Source organism: Macrotis lagotis, chromosome 8, assembly GCF_037893015.1.
Source record: "Macrotis lagotis isolate mMagLag1 chromosome 8, bilby.v1.9.chrom.fasta, whole genome shotgun sequence".
NCBI lineage: Eukaryota > Metazoa > Chordata > Mammalia > Peramelemorphia > Peramelidae > Macrotis > Macrotis lagotis.
In genome coordinates, this window is record NC_133665.1 from 142,143,381 (window position 1) to 142,163,686 (window position 20,306).

The following is a 20,306-nucleotide window of genomic DNA, read 5'->3' on the forward strand; positions in this document are numbered from 1 at the left end:
TCTCTACAAATCATTCAAGCTGCTGCAATATTCTGGAAACCTCCCCTTCTTGACTTACCATCTTCAGTACTGGAGACTTACAGAGAAAACAGGAACAGCTCATTCCATGGCCCAGACATTTCTTACCATAGTATATAGGTTGCTCCTTTTTGCTTCTCTGGTTGTTCAATGGATGAAATGATAATTCATATTTAAATAAGGTTTTAAGGTTTGCCAAGTTTGCAGAGCAATGTCCTCATGATAACCCTAGACTCTAAGTACTGTAGGTATTTAGATCCCATTTTATAGATGGGGAAACTATGATTCTGAGAAATTACTGCTGCTTAGAATTATACAACTGGTAAGGCAAGAGTACTCTTGGATCTCCTGATTTTTTCATCATTCTTCCCAAAAGAGCTCATGGTATTTTTAAAATTTAGGATTTGGACTGATTGATTGACAAGTTGGTTGAAATCTGCCAACCGTTTATAAAAGGAAGCTTTTTATTATTATCATTAGATTATTATGTATTCAATAAATGGGTTCATGTGGTTTACATTAATTAAATTAATTAATATTAAATATGAAATCATTATTAAATATTAATTACCAGGGTGTGGTTTAGGCTTTCCAGAGAAAATAAATTTTATTCCCCATGTGAAATTAGCTTCAGAGTCCTATTTAGGGTTCAACATTTTAAGACCAAAAATGCTTATATCCTAGAACCTAATGAAAAAAGAAGGACTAAGCTGGTAAAGGGACCCTAAACTGATAGTGGAGCATGATGGGAGTGGGGAAGATCATATAATTGCTATTTCTAAACAACTGTGTGATCAGAGAAAAGGGCATATACTTGTCTGAACTGAGGGGGTAGCATGAGCTTTTGAGGGTTGAGCTGGGCTAGTGGGTAGCATTTATAAAGAGGAAGAGGCAGGTCAATATAAGAATGAACTTCCTTATTATCCTGTCTCTGATAATGCTATGGTCTGCCTTCTGGGAGTCTATAACTAGAAATTCAAGTAGGAGCTGTCAAGAATCTGGAAAAAGAGTTCTTTCATGTGATGGGTTGATAGGCAATATTACTTCTAAGTCCCTACTAACACTAAGATTTTATTATTTCATGCAAAGTTTTCAGTTATAGTGTACATTCTGTATACAGAGATATCAAACTCAAGGAGAAATGGTGGCTACTAACTAAAGCATTCATAAGGATCCCTGAGTGATATATACATTGACTTAGTTTTCAAATGTAGCGTTGTCTATATTTTATTTCAATTTATTTTATTTTTATTTTGTTAACTATTTCCCATTAGTTTGTATTTGGAAGTATTGTGGGTCACACGTATCCATGGGCTATGTGTTTGTTACCTCGGGCATAGTAGGCAAAGAACTACCCTTGAAGCATTTTTGACACACATGAGATCTGGGTCTTGCCTCTGCCATAGTCAGAGGACCAACCCATTTAACTCTGTAAAAAAAGATTGTAGTGGTCTTGGATACCAGCTTGTCTAGAGTCCCTTTGGATGAATAGCCTCTACCCAAAGGACTTCTAGGAATGGAGGAAGTCACCAAAAGTCAGAGGTAGTATGGTGGAATGGGAAGTTCACTGTATTTGGTATCAGGAATCCCTAGATCCCTTTGTTCCTACCCAAGAGACATTGATAAAGCCCCTTTCCAAGCTTGTTTCCGTCTATAAAATAGGCATTATTATGGTCACACAAACACTAGCTACTGAAGAAGACTGTTGAGACAAAAGCTCTTTCTAAACCTTGAAACTGAATGTATTCTCGAATGATGATCATGATTATAATGGGCTAATTCTTTCCTAGATCCCCCTACAGAGCCAACACTGTTTATCCTGCTGGGAAAGGTAGGGGTCCTCAAACAAACGCTGTGTGTGTGTTTGTGTGTGTGTGTGTGTGTGTGTGTGTGTGTGTGTGTGTGTGTGTGTGTGGTCTCTCATGAACCTTGGAAAGAACTTCTTTGGGGATGGCACTCTTGCCAAACTGTGAACAGACTATTGGGTGATGGCCAAGCAATTCTTTACAAACAAGGTACCAGAGAAGTGAGAGCCTATCAAAATTCCAGAAAATTGCCAATGATAGAATGTCACCCCATGATCAGTATTAAATTAAGGCCAGTTCAATTTAATCAGGATTCTGATGGCAAAGATCAATAGGACAATTGAGGGGCTTTCAGGAAGTGAGGAAAGATGGAATGTTAACTGCCTTTCTGTCACCATGGAGTTCTATACTTAAAAAGTGACTGTAATTAATTAAACTGGATGAATGAAGTCAGAGACGAACCTTGGCCAGGCATTCAGTTAGAGGAAACAACTCGTAAAATGGTAAGATGATCATCAATTTAGAGCAAAAAAACTTAGAGATTTTCTAATCCAAGGACTCTTTGCCAAAGAATTCATTAGTCGGCTTTAAAAAATATTCTGATGACTGTATTTCACTATAATAAGATTCCTTTTTATCCTGTGTATTTTGTGAATTATTATTCTGAGAAGGGGTATGTAAATTTTCCCAGCCTGCATAAGGGTCCAAAAACAAGGTCAACAATTCCTAAGTATAGCCCCCTCATTTTACAGATGAGGCAACCGAGGACCAAAGAGATAAATTGACCTATCCAAGGTCATACAGGTCTTTGAAACTTGGATGTTGGACTAAAACTCCAGCTCTCCATAACTAATTCTCCAAATTTAATGGGCAGAGTAGTTTCTGAGTAGCTTCTAACCCAAAGAAGATACTCCAGGTCTGACTCCCCTTTTCCCATTTCTATTAACTCCATGTTGGAAAAAAAAAAGATGGGAAATGTTCTTGTCCTGATATATTCAACACTTTATATATTAAGGCTAATAAGTCCTGAGATTTAGATTTAAAAGAGACTGGGTCTCTTACCTTCCATTTACTCTATATTTGTGTTGTTGGTACATAGTCATTAGCCTATTGTTTCTGTCAATAGAATGTAAAATCCTTTAGGGCAAGAATCATATTTTTTAAACTTTTTTGTGTCCCTAGAACTTAATACAGTGCCTGCCTTATATTAGGTGGTTAATAAATGCTTGCTGATATACTAATGTTGTGTCAATAAGATTTATTTAAGCAATTACCATTGAACTAAGCCCAAGCATATAATGAAATGTATGAGCAAAGTGCTTTGTAAACAAAAGTTCTACATTCATCTGTACTGTGACTTATCTATGCCCTAGGTCTGCCCAGTGCGCAGGCCTTCTTCACATTCAGTTGACTTTGCTGGGATACTGACAGACCATCTAGGTCTTATCCATGGACTATAGCTAGCCTTCTTTTGGTGACTCATTTTTCCCAGTTGTAGATTCTCTGACAACCTCATTACCATCACTATCCATATATAACACATGGTAGCCAGCTCATTACACTGTCCATGGCCCTTTGGGAATCATTTCCTCCAATTTTGCTCAGACCAAAGAGCCCCACAATTCACAGCTATCAAGCATCAAGGATATTGATACTAAACAGGACCTTTGTTTCAGGGAGAAGCTGAGTTGTTCAAATAATTCTCCCTTCAAGAGAATTCAGCCTCCTCTCTCCATTCTGTTCAATGGTCAACTATCCATGCAAGATCAGAAGATGCATATATTTGGACATGGACAATGTGGAAGTTTGTTTTCCTTGGCCATGCTTATGGGATACAAGGGTTTCTTTGTATCTCCTTTAAATTAGGAGAAGAGCGGGAGGAAAAAAATTTAATAGTTGAAAAGTAGTCAATTATCCACATAAGAAAGAAAAGTAAATGGAAGAAGAATACCTATGGCCCAGAGGCTCCTGCAGTGAGATGTACAGCTCACAGAGCTAATCTTTCAGTATATCATATCCAGATCTATATCTATATCTATCCATATCTATATCTATCTATATCTACATTTACATTTACTTCTACATTTATATTATCTACACCTATACCTACACCTACACCTATACCAAAACCTATATCTATATTGATATCGATAGTAATATTGATATCAATATCTATACCTATACCTATCTCTCTCTCTATTTCTCTCTCTCTCTCATCTCTATCTATTTAGAGATAGAGATAGAGATGTAGATATATCTGTAGTTAGAGATAAAGATAGATATAGGCATCTATATAAATACATATATATATATATATAACATTATATAATGTGAGTATATTTATATGTATACACATGATGAACAGATACTGCATTGGGTCTTATATTAAACAGCCTCTTCTTTTGGACCCCTACAATTCTTCAAAATTGTTCCTGTTCTGTGGATTCACAACCTTATATCCCAGTATGCTGGGACATAAACATTCCATAACAAAATGTGCTCTGATTTGATGTTCTGAGATCTACGTTCAAAATTAGCACCTGGTGTCCATTAGCAGATGATCTGACCCTTACACTGAGGGACACCAGCTTCCACAACTGGATTTATTACTCTGCAGTAGTTCAATGATTCAGACATTCCCCCGAAGCAAGGACTGGAAATGAATAGTTTTCACAGTGTGTTCAGAAACTTCAGGAGCGGGACTTGATTTGCTATTCTCCCATCTGCCAAGGAGGCCAACCTCAGGACTGGGTCATGCCATGGGAAAGCAGACTCAAGGCTTTGGAACTGAGACAGTCCCTTCTGTTCTCACCCTCCAAACACACACTCAGAACACAATAAAGAGTGGGAGTGAAGGACTGGGGAGCAGGGGGGAATGTGACTGACTGCAAGGCCACATAGCTCCCCAGCATGCTGAAAAGATGGAACATAAAAAAAGCCCGAGGCAGGAGCGCTCCATTCTTGAAAGCTACCAGAGAGTCGACAGGGAAGACAAATAGATGTTTAGAAAGTTATAACAGAGCACAGAATGCCAACTCCACAGAGACAAAGAGGTTCAGCCACTATGGAGCTTCCCATTTCTTGATGAAAATCTTAATTTACAAAGTCAACAATAAAGACCAAAGTTCAAGCCACTCCCATTTAGGCACAGGGACAGTGATTCTTCCAGTTTCAAATACACAAGATCAAAAGCAAAACTGGCTCCCACAGAGTTGCTCCCTTTTGGAGGAATATTAATAATATTAATGCAGTGTGCTGACCACTGTGATGTAATGGGCAGAGTTCAGGGCTTGGAGTCAGGAAGACCTGGGCTCCAATCACTCTTAAGACTCTTATTAGCTAGCTAGGTAACCCCAGTAAGTCAATGAATCTCCAAGGGTCACAGGTAACAGGGAGAGAGTTATCATACTGGGTGTTCCCCATAACTGATAATGATCCTTCTCTGTATATGTACAGAACTGTTCATTAGTAGCTACCTAGAAGCCTAGGTGATCATGGGGAAAATTTTCCAGAAATGTTTGGGTCCCAGAGGAATTCTCTACCCAGAGACCAGTTAGCAAGAATAATGTCAATTATGTCTTAGAGCTAATAAAAGCTCATGGTGGAATGAGAAGAGTTGGGACTTGAAGTCACAAGTGATGTGGTCTCTAATCCTGCTTGACATGGACTAGCTTATGTGCTTCTATCTCTGAGCCTCAATCTCTTCATCTATCAAAGAGCTATGAATATATATATATATATGTTAACATAGATATTGATATATATATATATATATATATATATATATATATATATGATATAACATATATATGTTACCTATCTTGCTGGGGCTATATATAGAAAGGCCACATGATAGTGGGCAGAACCTTGGATTTGGACTCAAAGAACTGTATATGGGCCCTCACTCTGCTCTGTATTAACTATGGGACCTTGAGAAAGTCATTATTATTCAGTCATTTCAGTTGTGTCCAACTTTCCATGACTCCTTTGACATTTTCTTGGCAGAGATACTGAAATGGTTTGCCATTCCCTTTTCCAGTTCATTTTACAAATAAAGAAATGGAGGCAAACAGGATTAAAGTGACTTATTCAGGGTCACACAGAGAATAAGTTTCTGAGGGTGGGTCTTCCTGATTCCAAGCACAATGTGCAGCCCAGCTGCCCTTGAGAAAGTCATTAGGGGATGTATTACAGACCACAGTTTGGAAATCTGGAAGGAAACTCAGAGAGGAATGAAAGAATCTCATCATTTTATAAGTGAAGAAGATGAGCCTCAAAGAAGTAAAATGGCTTGTCTTATAACAAGTGTTTGAACCCAAATCTGAACTCAGATCTTCCTGACTCCAAATGTGACACTTGTCCAAATTCATCTCTTTTTAGATTCTGTTTTCCCATCTATAGAGTGTGCTATGCAGTGATAATTCTTTTTTTTTTTTTTTTTTTTTTAGTTTTTTGCAAGGCAATGGGGTTAAGTGGCTTGCCCGAGGCCACACAGCTAGGTAATTATTCAGTGTCTGAGGCTGGTTTGAACTCAGGTACTCCTGACTCCAGGGCCGGTGCTTAATCCACTGTGCCACCTAGCCGCCCCTATGCAGTGATAATTCTTAAATGACCCATCTAGCTCACAAGGGAGAAGAGTGTTTTCATAAATGGTAAGACGCTATTCAAACATAAACTATTACTAGGAGTGAGACCAGGACTCCTAATTCCTTCTGACAGAGGAGGGACCCGAGCTAGAGAGGCAAAAGAACTTTTTCAAAGTGAATCAGAAAAGTCATTGCAGAGCTGCCACTGCCAAAGGGACCACAATGCCTCCTTTGTTAGGCATCTTATGTTTCCTGACATCCTATACATTGGTGAGTCTCTGATGACCTGGGGGGATAGAAAGAACCTCACAGAATGTCAAAGCTGGGGCCTTTAGAACTCATTATGACAGAGCTAGTAGGGTCCTTAAAACACAAAATGTCAGAGCTAGGAGGGCCCTTAGGACAGAATGTCAGGGCCGAAAAGAACTTTAGAACATCGAATGTCAGAGCTGAGAGGGTCCTTAGGATATGGAATGTCAGAACTGAGAAGAAACTTAGAACGCAGAATGTCAGAGATGAGAAGAACCCTAGAACACAAAATGTCAGTGCTGGGAGGGCTTTTAGAACTCAGAATGATGGTTGGAAAGGTCCTTAAAACATTAAAATGTTAATGGGAGGCCCTTAGGACACAATGTCAGAAATGGAAGGGTCTTTAGGACACAGAATGTCAGAGCTGGGAGGGCCTTTATAAGACAGAATATCAGAGATAGAATGAACTTTCAAGATCTTTTGACTGTGAAGCTCATGTTTTGCCCAAGAACACAAGACTATAACAAAGACTTGATCCCAGGTTCCCTACCTCCAAGATCAAGGATCTTTCAACTAGGTCAGATGCCTTTGTCCAGGTTTTCTTTCCTTTTTAGCTTCACCTAGTGGACAGCCTTTCTGCTTTTCTGAAGCTGCCACATCACAGCTTAGGAAGGCCCCCCACCCCCTGCCCAAAGACAGAGACCTTATTTCCACCCATTTCTTTTCACTGTCTTTCAACTAACTTCTTTCCCTGGATGGTGGTAGCTCTGAATGTGGGAGCTGAAGCCCCAGGTTAAACACTTAATCCACCCTAAAGGAAAATTAATGCACCAGAGGCTCAGGAAGGTCTAAGGGGAAAAAAGGGATTTCCCATGCTACAGAAGCAGCCTGGGAGCCACCGCATCCTAGGAACTCTAGCAACCAGGCCCTGGTGACTGTGTGTTTCTTTAGAAATGTTAATGATACTGCAAATAGGCATGTCAGAAGCCCTTGTAAGCTGTCAGCAAAGTGAGTGGAGGCTGCTGCCTTGGAATGAAGAGACTCGTGTGGGCCCCCCCTCCAGCCTCCTCTGTAAATAGGAGAGCCCACTAGGGCACTAATCCTGTTTACCAAGCCATTGAGTGGGTAGGGGCAGACAGAAGTCCTATAGGAGAGAGAGGTTGATCATAGACTCTCAGAACTGCAAGGTCCTTAGATATTTAGCAACATCCTTTTCTCCCATCTGACAGTTAAAGAAATGAGGTCATAGAGGAAGGAAATGACTTACCCAAGGTCATATGGCAAGTTGAGGGCAGAGCCAAGATTAGGATTTTAATTCCATTTTAAAAATAACAATAGCGAGCACTTATATAGTTCTTTAAGGTTTTCATAGCACTCATTCTCAGGAAAAAACTCTGGGAAGGAGGTACTATGGTTACCCCATTTTACATTTAAGGAAACTAAGGCAAACAGGCAATTCCCTCAGAGTCATATAGTAAGTAAGAAGGGTTTGAACTTGGGTCTGGTACTCTGTCCACTGAGCCCCCTAGTGTCCTTCTTGTTCAGTGCTCATTTTGCTTTACTTCAGGTCAGTCCAGCCTTGACCTTCACACTCCAGAGGAGCAGGAACACCCTCTACAATTTGGTTCCAGCCCACCTCTCCAGCCTTATTATCTGTTACTTCTCTCCAAGAACTACAAGAACTATTTCTGGAGCCACTGATCCTCTAGCTCCTGAATCGGATCCCTTGTACTGACTGTCTCACTTCCCTTCCCCATCACCCACTTTGGAATCCTCCTCATTTCATCTATTAGCATCTTTAGTGTCTTTGAAACTTCACTGTCTCCTTCTAAATTATGTCTTTATATGTGTGTATTTGTATGTAGAGAGACATCTATATCTAATTATCGGTGTGGCTATTTGTATATAGAAAGACATCTATCTATTTGTATTATGGATGTATTTGTGTCAATATAGACCTACGTGTTTATTTTTATGTGTGTATTTGTATATATAGACTTTTATGTTTATATGCATGTATATTTATGCATATATGGACACATGAGTATTTATGCGTGTGTGCATTTGTGTATATGGATATCTATAAGAGAAAGACATCTGTTGATTTATATGTGGTTTTGTCTGTGTATATAAATATGTTTATTTAAATGTGTATCTGTATAGCTTTATATAGACATATATAGAGAGAAGATACGTCTATTATGTATGTTCTGTGTGTATGTAGACACATATGTCTATATTTGTATATAGAGAGCAATGTCTATTTCTGTATGTATTTGCATATGCAGACATGTGTATGTTTATATGTGTATGCTTTTGTGCATGTAGACATACATGTCTATTTTTACAAACAATTGTATATATAGGGATGTCTATGTCTTCTTGTTTGTGCATTTGTTCATACTGGCACATGCCTATTCAAATGTGTGCATTTGTACATATATGGACATGTGTGTCATGTAAATAGAGACAGAACTATTTAAATTTGTGTATTTGTATAAATAGATATATATCTCTATGTGTATTTGTGTATATAGACATATGTCTGTGTGTATGTATAGATAGATGTCTATTTTTATGTGTATTTTCATGTATTTGTATATAGATATACATGCCTATTTATATTTATGTATGTTTGTATATATGTAAATTGATGTCTATTTGTATATAGTTATGTATGTCTGTTTATATGTGATTGTATTTGTATAGATAGATAGCTATCTTTTCATTTGGATGTTTCTATAGAGATATATGTCTATGTGTGCATGTATTTGTTTATATAGAAAAATACATGTTTGCAGGTGTGTATTTGAGTATATAACGATATTTGCATATTTGCATATGTAGGCATGCATGTCTATGTATGTATATATATTCATGTGTATACATATTTATATATAACTCTGTGTAATTGAGTGCATATAGACACGTATGTATATTTATATGTATGTGCCTTTGCTTGTATAGACATATATGTCTCTGAATAAATATATATATAATGCCTGTATATGTGCATATATTTATTTATAGGTGTATTTGTATATAGACAGACATATATGTCTTTGTGTATATATAGAAATGAGTCTATTGCATATTTGTGTGTATACATATATGTGTATATTTGTGTTTATATTTGTACATAGACATGTGTGAATTTGTATGTATATGCATGTATGCATTCAGATATATGCCTATTAATATATAGTATATATTTACATATACACAAGTTGTCTCCCTGATAGAATATAATCTCCTTGAGGGCAGGGACTGCTTCATGTTCATTGTGTAGCCCTAAGATCTGTTTCATAGTAGGTATTTAATTAGTCCTTCTCAATTGACTGGATTTGTTGATACTCTCATCATGGAATCTGTTTGCCCATAAAGGATCTATGACTTGATTGAGGTGAGGTTACATTTCACTTTTGCCAACATCTATGGTTATGAGTGTGAATAGTGGTAGTCATCCTAGGAAAAAATACTAACATCTCAGCACTCATTTTAAGGACCTCTGCTAGATGATTCTGCCTTTTTCTTATTCCCCGATCATATTCTCTGTTTTGGCCCAATGGCACTCCTAGTTGTTTCTTGAAATTTGCCATGTTGTATCCTACCTCCAGGTCCAGTTGAGATTTCCTTAGTTCCATCTTTCAGAATTGTTTTTTTCTTTCACCAGTTATCTTCTGCCCTCTGTACCTATCATCTTTTGTAGTGATATATCTCTCTTTGACGTTGGTTATTAACCAATAAACATTTCCTACATAAACATCTGCTATATACAAAACTCTATATTAGGTGATAGTTTGAAATGTATCAAATTATGACTGTGGGGCTCTTTCTTTCCTTTTCTTTTTCTTCCTTCCTCCCTCCCTCCCTCTCCCCTCCCTTTTTCCTCCCTCCTTCCCTTCCTTCCTTCTTTAAATTTTGACCATGCCAACATTACTGGTGACTGGAAATGCTCAGTGACTTTCCCCATCACCATATCAGGAGAATCAGTCCTAATATCTATCCATCCATCCATCCATCCATCCATCCATCCGTTTATCCATCCATCCATTTGCCTATCCATCCATCTAGCTATCTATTAATTAAAGAATGAATTGCTGTGGAATGACAGGTATCAATTCAACAAATATTGATCATTTGACCCTCCTGCTGGGTATTTATCACTGTCTCTGGACCTGGGAAGCTACTCTTCATGAAGGTCATAGACTAGCATTGATGTTGTTGAGTCCTCTTAATCATGCCTAACTCCTCATGACCCCATTTAGGATTTTCTTGATAAAGACACTGGAGTGGTTTGCCATTACTTTCTTCAGTTCATTTTACAAATGAAGATCTGAGATAAATAGGGTTAAGTGATTTACCCAGGATCACACAGCCTTAATAAGTGTCTGAGCCTGGACTTACATATATACATATGTATATGGAATATGGAGTACATATGTATATATTTGTGTCTGTACACATACACACACAAGTTCATGGAAACTGAGGCCCAGAAATAAAGAAAAGTGACCTGTTGTTCCAGTTCACAGAGTTAGTAAGTAGCAAAGACTCCAGAGTTTTGGACTTCAAACCCATCATTTTTCCCATTGCCCTCTACTGACTCTTCTCCCAGGCCCAGTCAAACACTCAAGGTTTGTTAGGGAGATTAACCAGGCCCAGTTACAGTTTCATCAAACTTTTCTTTGTTGGTACAATTGAATGAACAAATTGAAAAAAAAACAAGACAGACTCCTTTTAAAAAAGCATCTGGACTGGCTAAATTAAGAACTCCATTAAAAGAAGCAATACTGGATTCCTATGGAACATTTAACGGTGATTTTTTTCCTTGATAAAATATTGATGCCAAGCAGCAGCAGTCTTGCCCTACTTTCTCAGCCTAAGGGAGCCAACTCTCAATTTTCCATGCTCATTGAATATGGGACTAGAGAAGGAAGATGTTTATGGGTAATAGAAAGCCACAGATAATTCTCCAACTCATAATAGGCTCACAGCACTGGAAAGAACTTTAAATGTCTTCTAGTCCAAGTTCTTCATCATCTTATAGGGAGAAAAATGGGATCCACAGAGGGGATTTGCCCAAGGTTATATGAAGAGTAAGCAATTGAACAAGAGCATGAGCTTAACTCCTCTAACATTACAGGCTTCTTTCTATTGCTTCATACCACAGTTAAACAAATGTAAAGCTATGGTTTCTAACTTTTCCAGTATGTGCATTACCAGAGTGGCAACCCTGCTAACACATGTGATAATCTTATTAGTAAATAAGGTGCTTTTGGACTTCACTCCTTTGTGATAAAATACAAGATGTAAAACAAAACTACATAACCTCTAGCTTTGGAATTCTATTAGTCTTTGATGATGCCTCCAAAGGAGATAATGAAGAGCAGGGAAGGAGTCCAAAATGTGGTGGGAGTTGGTGATGGAGAAGACCCCAACAGAATCATTTTTAAGTTGCCAATTCACTCCCCGAAAAACCTGTAGTTGATATGCAATAAAACAGATTTAGGGATAGAAAAGGCCTCAGATGTTCCCTAGATGTTACCTCCTTTTTCTAGATGAGAAAAAAGGTCAAGGATGTTCAGTGAATTTTCCAAATTTATGAAGGATTTTAATTTCAATCCTCTCACCCCAGAGCCATTCCTTATTCTACTGACATCTAATTCAATCTCCTCATTTTAATTCTGAGGAAATTGAGGTCCAATTCTTACCTACTCGTGCTATACCAGGTACTTCCCCCCATCTCCTTTTAGCTTTCTTTTATGAGTTTTCTTCTCCTTATTAGATTATAAACTCCTAGAGAGCAGAGACTATCTTTCTTTTTCATATTTGTCTTTCCAGCACCAAGAACAGTATCTGGTACAAAGCAGATGCTTAACAGATGTTTGTTGGCAGTTGATTTGTCAATAAATTAATTTAATTTGTTATCAACAACATTGATATTGAGTTGACTGACTTGAAAAATCCAAGGTCATTCAGATAGTAACAAGATGTAAATCTTGAACCCAGATCTTCTGCCTCCTAATTTCATACTCTTTTCATTGCATCCTTTTATATGATTCAGAGAAAGAAGACTGAGAATGAAGCCCTTGCATCTGACTTTCTTTATTGTATCCCTTGCTTTTTTGGTGAAAATCTCCCATCCATTCCTAACATGCTTCTCTAACCTCTCAATGCATCTCTGGAAGCAGCCTCAGGTAATCCAAAGCCACGAGGCAGTTCCTTCAAGACTCCTCCAACTAATGCAAGCACAGATGTACTCTGGCTACAACCCTTTAGGGTTCCCTGGACCAAGGAGAAGGCTTGAACAAGATGCATTCTGACATGACTTTCTAAACTGCCATTCCAGCCCTGAATGTTATCATCTAACTTTCCAAAACACACATCTTATAAGGCAGATTTTATTTCTTTTTCAGTTCTGTCAACAATGAGGGGTTTGGGAATGATAACCTCAAAGGTCTTTTGCAGATTGATGTTTCTCTTCTATTCCTGAAGGGCTGTTTACAGCTTATCAGCTATGGGGAGGGAGAACTCCTGACTGATGTCCCAGCCAAATGGAAATCTTGTTTACATGCTTTGACCTGAGCTAACACTGATAGTTTTAAAAAAAATCCTTGAGCTAGAATGAATTTCTATAAAATCTTTTGGCAGAGACTAGATGCAACTTATCATTGATGGATTCAAGTCAATTCAAATTACATTGACAGGAAGCTATTTGTGTACTACGGTATATGCTGGACCTTAAATATATAAAGACAAAAATAAGATAATCCCTGCTCTCAGGTAGCTTCCATTTTAGGTAGAATGCTAAATCTGGAGGAACTTTTCTACAGAATGAGAGAAACTAATATTTACACAGATAAGAACATGCAAAATAAATTCAAGATAAAAAAATGAAATTATTCATGGTGAGGTTGGATGGAAAATTAATATTGGGAATATCTGGGAAGGTCTCTTGTAGGAAGCAGAATTTGAGCCATCTTCAAGATAATTAGGAAGATCAAGAATTGGAGATGGTGTGGGAGAACATTCCAGGCTTGTGGGGGGGGGGGGGGGACTTGACATCCAGTGCAAAGGCAAGATAGCCTGGGATGGAAAGCTGACTACTGGGAACAGCTGGGAAGCCGGTTTGACTGAAACACAGAGTAAGGATGTGAAGACCAGTGCTCTCCATTTTCAGGGGGACAGTAATTGATTATCATAGAAGTAAAAATGACTTGTTAAAGTTCACCTAGCAATTTGGTGGCAGAGTCGGGATTCAGCTTGGGTTTTTTTACTACAATATAGTGATTTCTCTTTGTTCTTTATGGTATGGGGTATGTATATCTAAATATTTAGTGATGACTGGATAGCACTTACACCTGGTCCTTGACCTAGACCTAGAATCTTAAAAGTTAGAACAGTACTTGCCAACATTAGATAAATTTTGGTTTATAAGAATAGATGAATTTAAAAAAAAAGAATAGGTAACACACTAGTTTCAAATTCTGCCTCAAACAGTTATTGGCTATGTAACTAAGGCCCTTAAGTTCTGTCTGCCTCAGTTTCCTCATCTTCAAAATAAGGGGGATTAGTTAGACTTGATGACCTTGAAAGTTCATTATAGCTTTAAATCTCTAACCTATGATTATTTATTTTCTCTTAGGTACTGCATAATTCAGATACGATGCCACTGAATGGGCCATGAGGTCTAGGCTATTGGTGTGACCTGAATATTCAGGTTTTTCTATACCTATATACTATTTCTATTGAACACATTCTATGGAATCACTGAAGTTGAACAGATAATTTCCTCTGACCTTTTTTTACAGATAAGGAAAGTAAGACCACAAAAATAGTCCCTTGTCCATTGACATAAAGTGAGTGAGAAGATTTGGGACAAATCAATCCATGAGCAGAACTCACCTGGGGATCAGAGAGCCGAGAGATATCAGGGTAGAGGTAAAACTTGATCCCTTCAGAAGCTCCAGGCAGCGTCACTCCTCGAATGAGAAGAATTAGAAGCATAATGTAGGGGAACGTGGCAGTGACATACACAACCTGTGCAAGAGAAACAAGGAAATCAGGAAGGCTTTGTTTTCTCCAAAAGTTTAATTCAACATAGCTCATTGAAGTTGGAGTCTTCATCTTGGAACTGAATCATAGCCCAGAAGAGAGAGGGGACAACCAGAGATCGGTCTATGAAATAGACTCATCTTTATCAATCACCCTATTCCCTCATCTGTAGCCACCATCTCAAACTGAATGTCTTTCAACTATTTCCAGACAAAAAGATCCCAGGAGGAACAGCTAAGTTGTTATTCAAAATAATTTTGTTTTAACAGGAAATTATCAATTAGCCAAAAGGGAAGAAAAGAAAATTTCCATTGAAGCGGTCTTCAGTATGGAAGGAATATTGAAATCAGCCTTAATAGGAGACCCAACTCTGCTTCTGATTAATTATGAGATTGGTCAAGCCACTTTTTCCGGGTCCCAGCTTCCTGCTCATATATTGAAACCAAAGATTCAGGATCATACATTTAAAGCTAAAAAGGTCATCCAGATCTGGAAGGGAAATCTGAGGATATCCTGTCCAAACTCATCATCTTACAAGAAACCCAGTGAGTTTTTCCACTTATGGTCAGTGAGTTAATAAACATTTATTATATGTTTATTTATTATATGTCTACTACATCTCAGGCACTGTGCTAAGTGATTGGGATACAAAGAAAGACAGAACAATCCCTCTTCTCAAGGAGCTCCCAATCTAATGGTGGAGAAGAATGACAATGTATAAGCAATCTATAGAGAGGATAAATTGGAAATAATCAATGGAGAGAAATCCATTTATTTAGAAAATGTTCATTTTATTTTAAAGGTGAATTGAGAAAGGTTTCAAATAGAAGATAATATGTCAGCTAGGGCTTGAAGGAACCCAGGGAAGTCAGAAAGTAGAGATGACAAGTTGAAGCATTCCAGGCATGGATGATGACCAGAGTAAATGCATAGTGAAATGTTAGCAAGCATTCAGAGATAGGAGGATTTGATCCCTTAGGCTCTGCCTTCATAGTAAAAAAATTTATTCCAGTGTACCACACTAAATCTTGGAGAAGGAAAGGACTAAATTAATCTTTTGTAACTTGGGATCATTGATTTTAAAATTATTTAAAATCATCTTACTGGGGCAGCTAGGCAAAACAGTGGATAGAGTACCAGTCCTGGAGTCAAGAGGAACTGAGTTCAAATCCTACCCCATACACACTTAATACTTAGTTGTATAACCTTGAGCAAGTCACTTAACCCCATTGCCTTGCCAAAAAAAAAAAAAAACCCAACATCATCTTATTGCTATGGATTCCATGAAAACTTCAATTGAAAAAAGTTTGAGAACTAATGATCTCATTTTGCAGATCAGGAAATTCAGTTTTTTTTAAAAAGAGATTTCATTTTGACTGTGAAAGATTGTTCTTTGGATCTTAATGTTTCCTTTTGGGAAATGGACTATGTATTTTCTCCTTTCCAACTATAGATCTATTATCTTGGGCAGCAAATGCTAGAGTTGACTCAAACACAAGCATATTATTAAATTTTCAGAATGAACATTTACACTTCATAAATAGGCAACTGGCACACCCAGGGCTTGTTTCATTGATTGTCTAGATTTGAGAAAAGTGATGAAGAAAATGTCAGTGATGTGGATGAAATTTTCAAGTGTGTGCTTTTTATTTTTTTTATTTTTTATATTCATTAATGGGGAGTCTGTTGGTAAACATTAACCTGTACATTGCCAATTCTAGAATCTGGTAAGATCCGGAATGAAGAAGTAATTTTCTTCACTTGGGGACAGAGCCTAGATGAACGGGAGGGTGGCAGTACCTTGGACAGTTGCAGAGAAATTAGGAAAGTGTATGGGATTACATCAGGATTGACTGGAGATCTGGTGATGTTTAGTTTCGAGAAGTTAAGATTCAAAGGTGGAACAGAAATCATAAATCATATAGGAGAGCTTCCCTCTAGATTATGGGACCTCTTAGGGCATAAGTTTTTGGGATTGTTGTACTCCATGTGACCATTGTCTCCCTTAGCCTACATTTTATTTGAAATCCTAGAATGTTACAGTTGGATAAGATTTAAAGGAGCTCGTCTAGTCTCACCCCCTAATTTTGCCAGAAAGATTAAATGACTTGATCAAAGTTACAGTTAATTTATTGACAGTGGCCCCTTTTCTGTAAAACAGTTCAGTTTCTATCATACCACAAATAGCACCTGGCTGAGCAAGATAATGAGTAATATAAGAAAAAATTATATCAATATGTAGCACCTAAAAGTTAATACAGGGCTTTCCTCCTCCAATAGTCCATTTTAAAGATAGGGAAATGGAGGCTCAGAGAGAAGGTGATAACTGATTTTCAACTTGGAATCCTATACATTTTGGACCATACCTCACCAATAAGTATCAGAATTATTCAAGTCACAACATCTTTGTTTGTTTTTTTGTTTTTGCAAGACAGTGGGGTTAAGTGACTTGCCCAAGATCACACAGCTAAGTCTTAAGTGTCTGAGACAAGATTTGAACTCAGATCCTCCTGACTCCAGGCTACCGAAGTTTAAGAAATTTGATATGTATAAATAAGGCGGTTTGAACTCTCAGGTAATTCTACTTGAGAACATAGATTCTATGATCCCATGAATTTAATTCAATTTTTATTAAGTTCCTACTGGATACAAGGCACTATAGAGTATCTGAGGATACAGATAATAATGAACAACTGCTCTCCTTAAGGAGCGTATATTCTATTGGGGGGGAAATAATTGTACCCAACAACTAAACTTGAAATAAATATGAAATCATGCTTTTTGTGGGAAGCAGTGCTTGAATTTGGAGTTTAAAGAACTCAACTCTCTTATCACTTTCTTACACCCTTCATGACCTTGTGGCGATTGCTTTCATTTTCTGGACTTGTTTCCCTGTCTGTAAAAGGATAGAGTTGGGCCAGATGGTCTCTAAGGCTCCTTCCAGCTCCAAATCCTTTCACCATTTCCTAAGCAGCTGAGGCCCTGCCGGGAACTGTATCCTAACAGCCAGTCCTTGAACTCCAAGCATTATGATAAATTATGCATGCACAGTTTAATGCAAAGACAATGGAGTCTTTGACAAGTTACCCTCAAGCCTGGCTTTACCTTGACCTCTCTCAGCCCATTGGTATAACTCAGGTCCTCTGAGGTGAAAAATTGACCCTGCAGACTAATCTGTCAGGTCCCTGGAGTCCTAGTTAAATGAAGTATAAACTGCTCCAAACAGGCCCCTGGGTGGGGGGTGGGGGAAGGAGTTTCTCCTATTGTTGGCTTTTCCTTTCCCATAGGTCAAGTCCGGGTGAATAGAAAGGTTAGCACAATTGGTGGTAATTATACTGTATCCTGTTTTAATTGACCCTAATTGCTCATTTACATACCAATACTTGGAATTGTGGTCTCCCCTTCCCCCTTCTTCCAGCTCACAGCAATTTCATAGCAGGGCTGTTGTCTAAGCTTTGGGAAGGCCACAAAAAAGTAGTCATGCCTGTCCTCACCAAGTTGCTGGAACAATGGGACTAATTAGAAAGCTAGCTTTCTGAATGATCGAACCAGCTAATCACAGCCCCAGAGTTCAGAAGGCAGTTTGACTGACCAATGCAGGGAACTCTTTAGGCTGGACAGCTCCAAAAAGTGGTTGGGCATGGGAGTGAGAAATCCTGGGGTTTTAAAAAGACCTAGGTTGCAGCCTCCCATTGGGGCTGCTAATTGACTATGTCACCTAGAACAAATTGCTTAGTTTCCCTTCCTGGACTTCATTTCCCACACCTGTAAAATGAAGGGCTCAGACAAGGGGCATTCTAAGCTCCCTTAGAGCTCTTAAGCAGTAGGATTCTATGAGGAACACATAAACAGTTGAAACCTGGAAAAGATTTAGTTCTACCTTGCACATGATACATAATTAATAAATGTGTATTAAATTAATCACCTCTTAGCCTGGTAAGTTACTAAATCTCTCTAGGCCTCACCTTCTTCATCTGTAAAATGAGTTAATGGAATGGTACTATGATCTCTGAGGTCCTATCTCTCTAGCTCTTAGGGTATGAGTCTGTTTTAGTGGGCATTCTATTTAGTCTCATTTTACACAAGAAGAAACTGAGGTATATATATAGAGAGAGAGAGCAAGTGACTTGCACTGTGTGGCTTATAATACAGAGTTCTGAATTTGGAAGCTGAAGGTTAGGGTTGAAATCCTTCTAATCCTTACTGTGCGACCATGGCCAAATCATCTCACTCCCTGAGTTTCAACTTCTTCATCTAAAAATGGGACTAATAGTTAAAAGTAGACATTGTGATACTCAAAGACTTTTTAACTGGAATAACTAATAGCATTTAGTATTGGGATGGTTATCAAAGGGCATCAAGTTTAACCTCCCAGTCTTAGAAATGGGGGAAATGGTTATCTCATTGTGTTTGTGAAGCACCACATTGAAGAATGTCATCCTTGGGAGAAAATGCCGTTAGTGCTGAGGAAGGCTAGACTGTGTTTTTGTAGCTGGGACTGAGGTCTACTCTACTTCCAGCTATCAAAATGAATGGCATATTGGGGCAGCGAGGTGGTGTAATGGAGCCAGAAGAATCTGAGTTAAAATTCAGCCTCAGACACTTAATAGCTACCTAGCTGTGTGATCTTGGGCAAGTCACTTAACCCTATTGCCTTGCAAAATAAACAAACAAACAAAAACAAAAAAATGGGTGGTTTTCTCTTAGGAAATACACTGAAGTTTCTAGTTCCCCTCTTCTCATACATAGCTCCTACATGGCACTGGTTATTGGAAGAAAAGGTTTGGATGATGTTCAGATGATTTGTTATGATTGTTCAGTTGACTCAGCTGCATCCAACTTTGTGAGCCCATTTGGGATTTTTTTGGCAATGATATTGGAGTACTTTGCCATTTCCTCCTCTAGTTCATTTTATAGATCAGTAAACTGAGGCAAACAGGGTTAAATAACTTATTCAGGGTCACAAAAGTGTCTGAGGTTGGATCTGAACTCAGATCTTGTCTCCAGATCCAGTGCACTATCCACCGCACCAATTAGGTGGGATGAACAATAACCCTCAATTGCTTGAGAGATTCTTTAATATCTAAGAAAGCTAGTTTGGGTAGTTTGCATGTTCTCTGTTCAATTGGGGAGTATTCTCTCTTTTCCGGCATCAGAGGGAAAAGGATGCTACCAATGGTGATGAGGATGATCACGATGATGATACTCACATTCACATGGTCCTTTCAGGTTTGCCAAGTGGTTTACATATAGCTTTCCCTGCCATTTTCTACCTACTGCTTCTCCAGTCAAACTAGACGACCAAAGATGATGATTACCAGCCACTCCAAGCTCCCTGGCATCATCCTTCTGTATCTTCATTCTAGTCTGGCCACCTTCTCCCCCTGCCCCACACTCTAAGTATGCTTTCCCACACCCCCGTTTTCTTAATCTTTACGAAAATCATCATGAAATAAACACTATCATCCTTTACAGGCAAGTTACGTTTTCCAGAATCAGTTTTTCATCTGTAAAATGGAGATCTAATACTTTTAGCACCTACCTCACAGAGCATTACTATTATACCTTTTATCAAGATTCATAATCAAAC

General features: G+C 38.2%; 1 protein-coding gene across 1 annotated transcript in view; it reads right to left on the reverse strand.

The window, feature by feature from the left end:
- SLC6A11 (solute carrier family 6 member 11) overlaps positions 1 to 20,306 on the reverse strand; it is a 170,669-nt gene that overhangs the window by 57,976 nt on the left and 92,387 nt on the right. Inside the window, exon 6 of the mRNA XM_074198567.1 lies at positions 14,567 to 14,701. Within this exon, the coding sequence (XP_074054668.1) occupies positions 14,567 to 14,701 (135 nt within the window). The remainder of the gene's footprint in view (positions 1 to 14,566; positions 14,702 to 20,306) is intronic.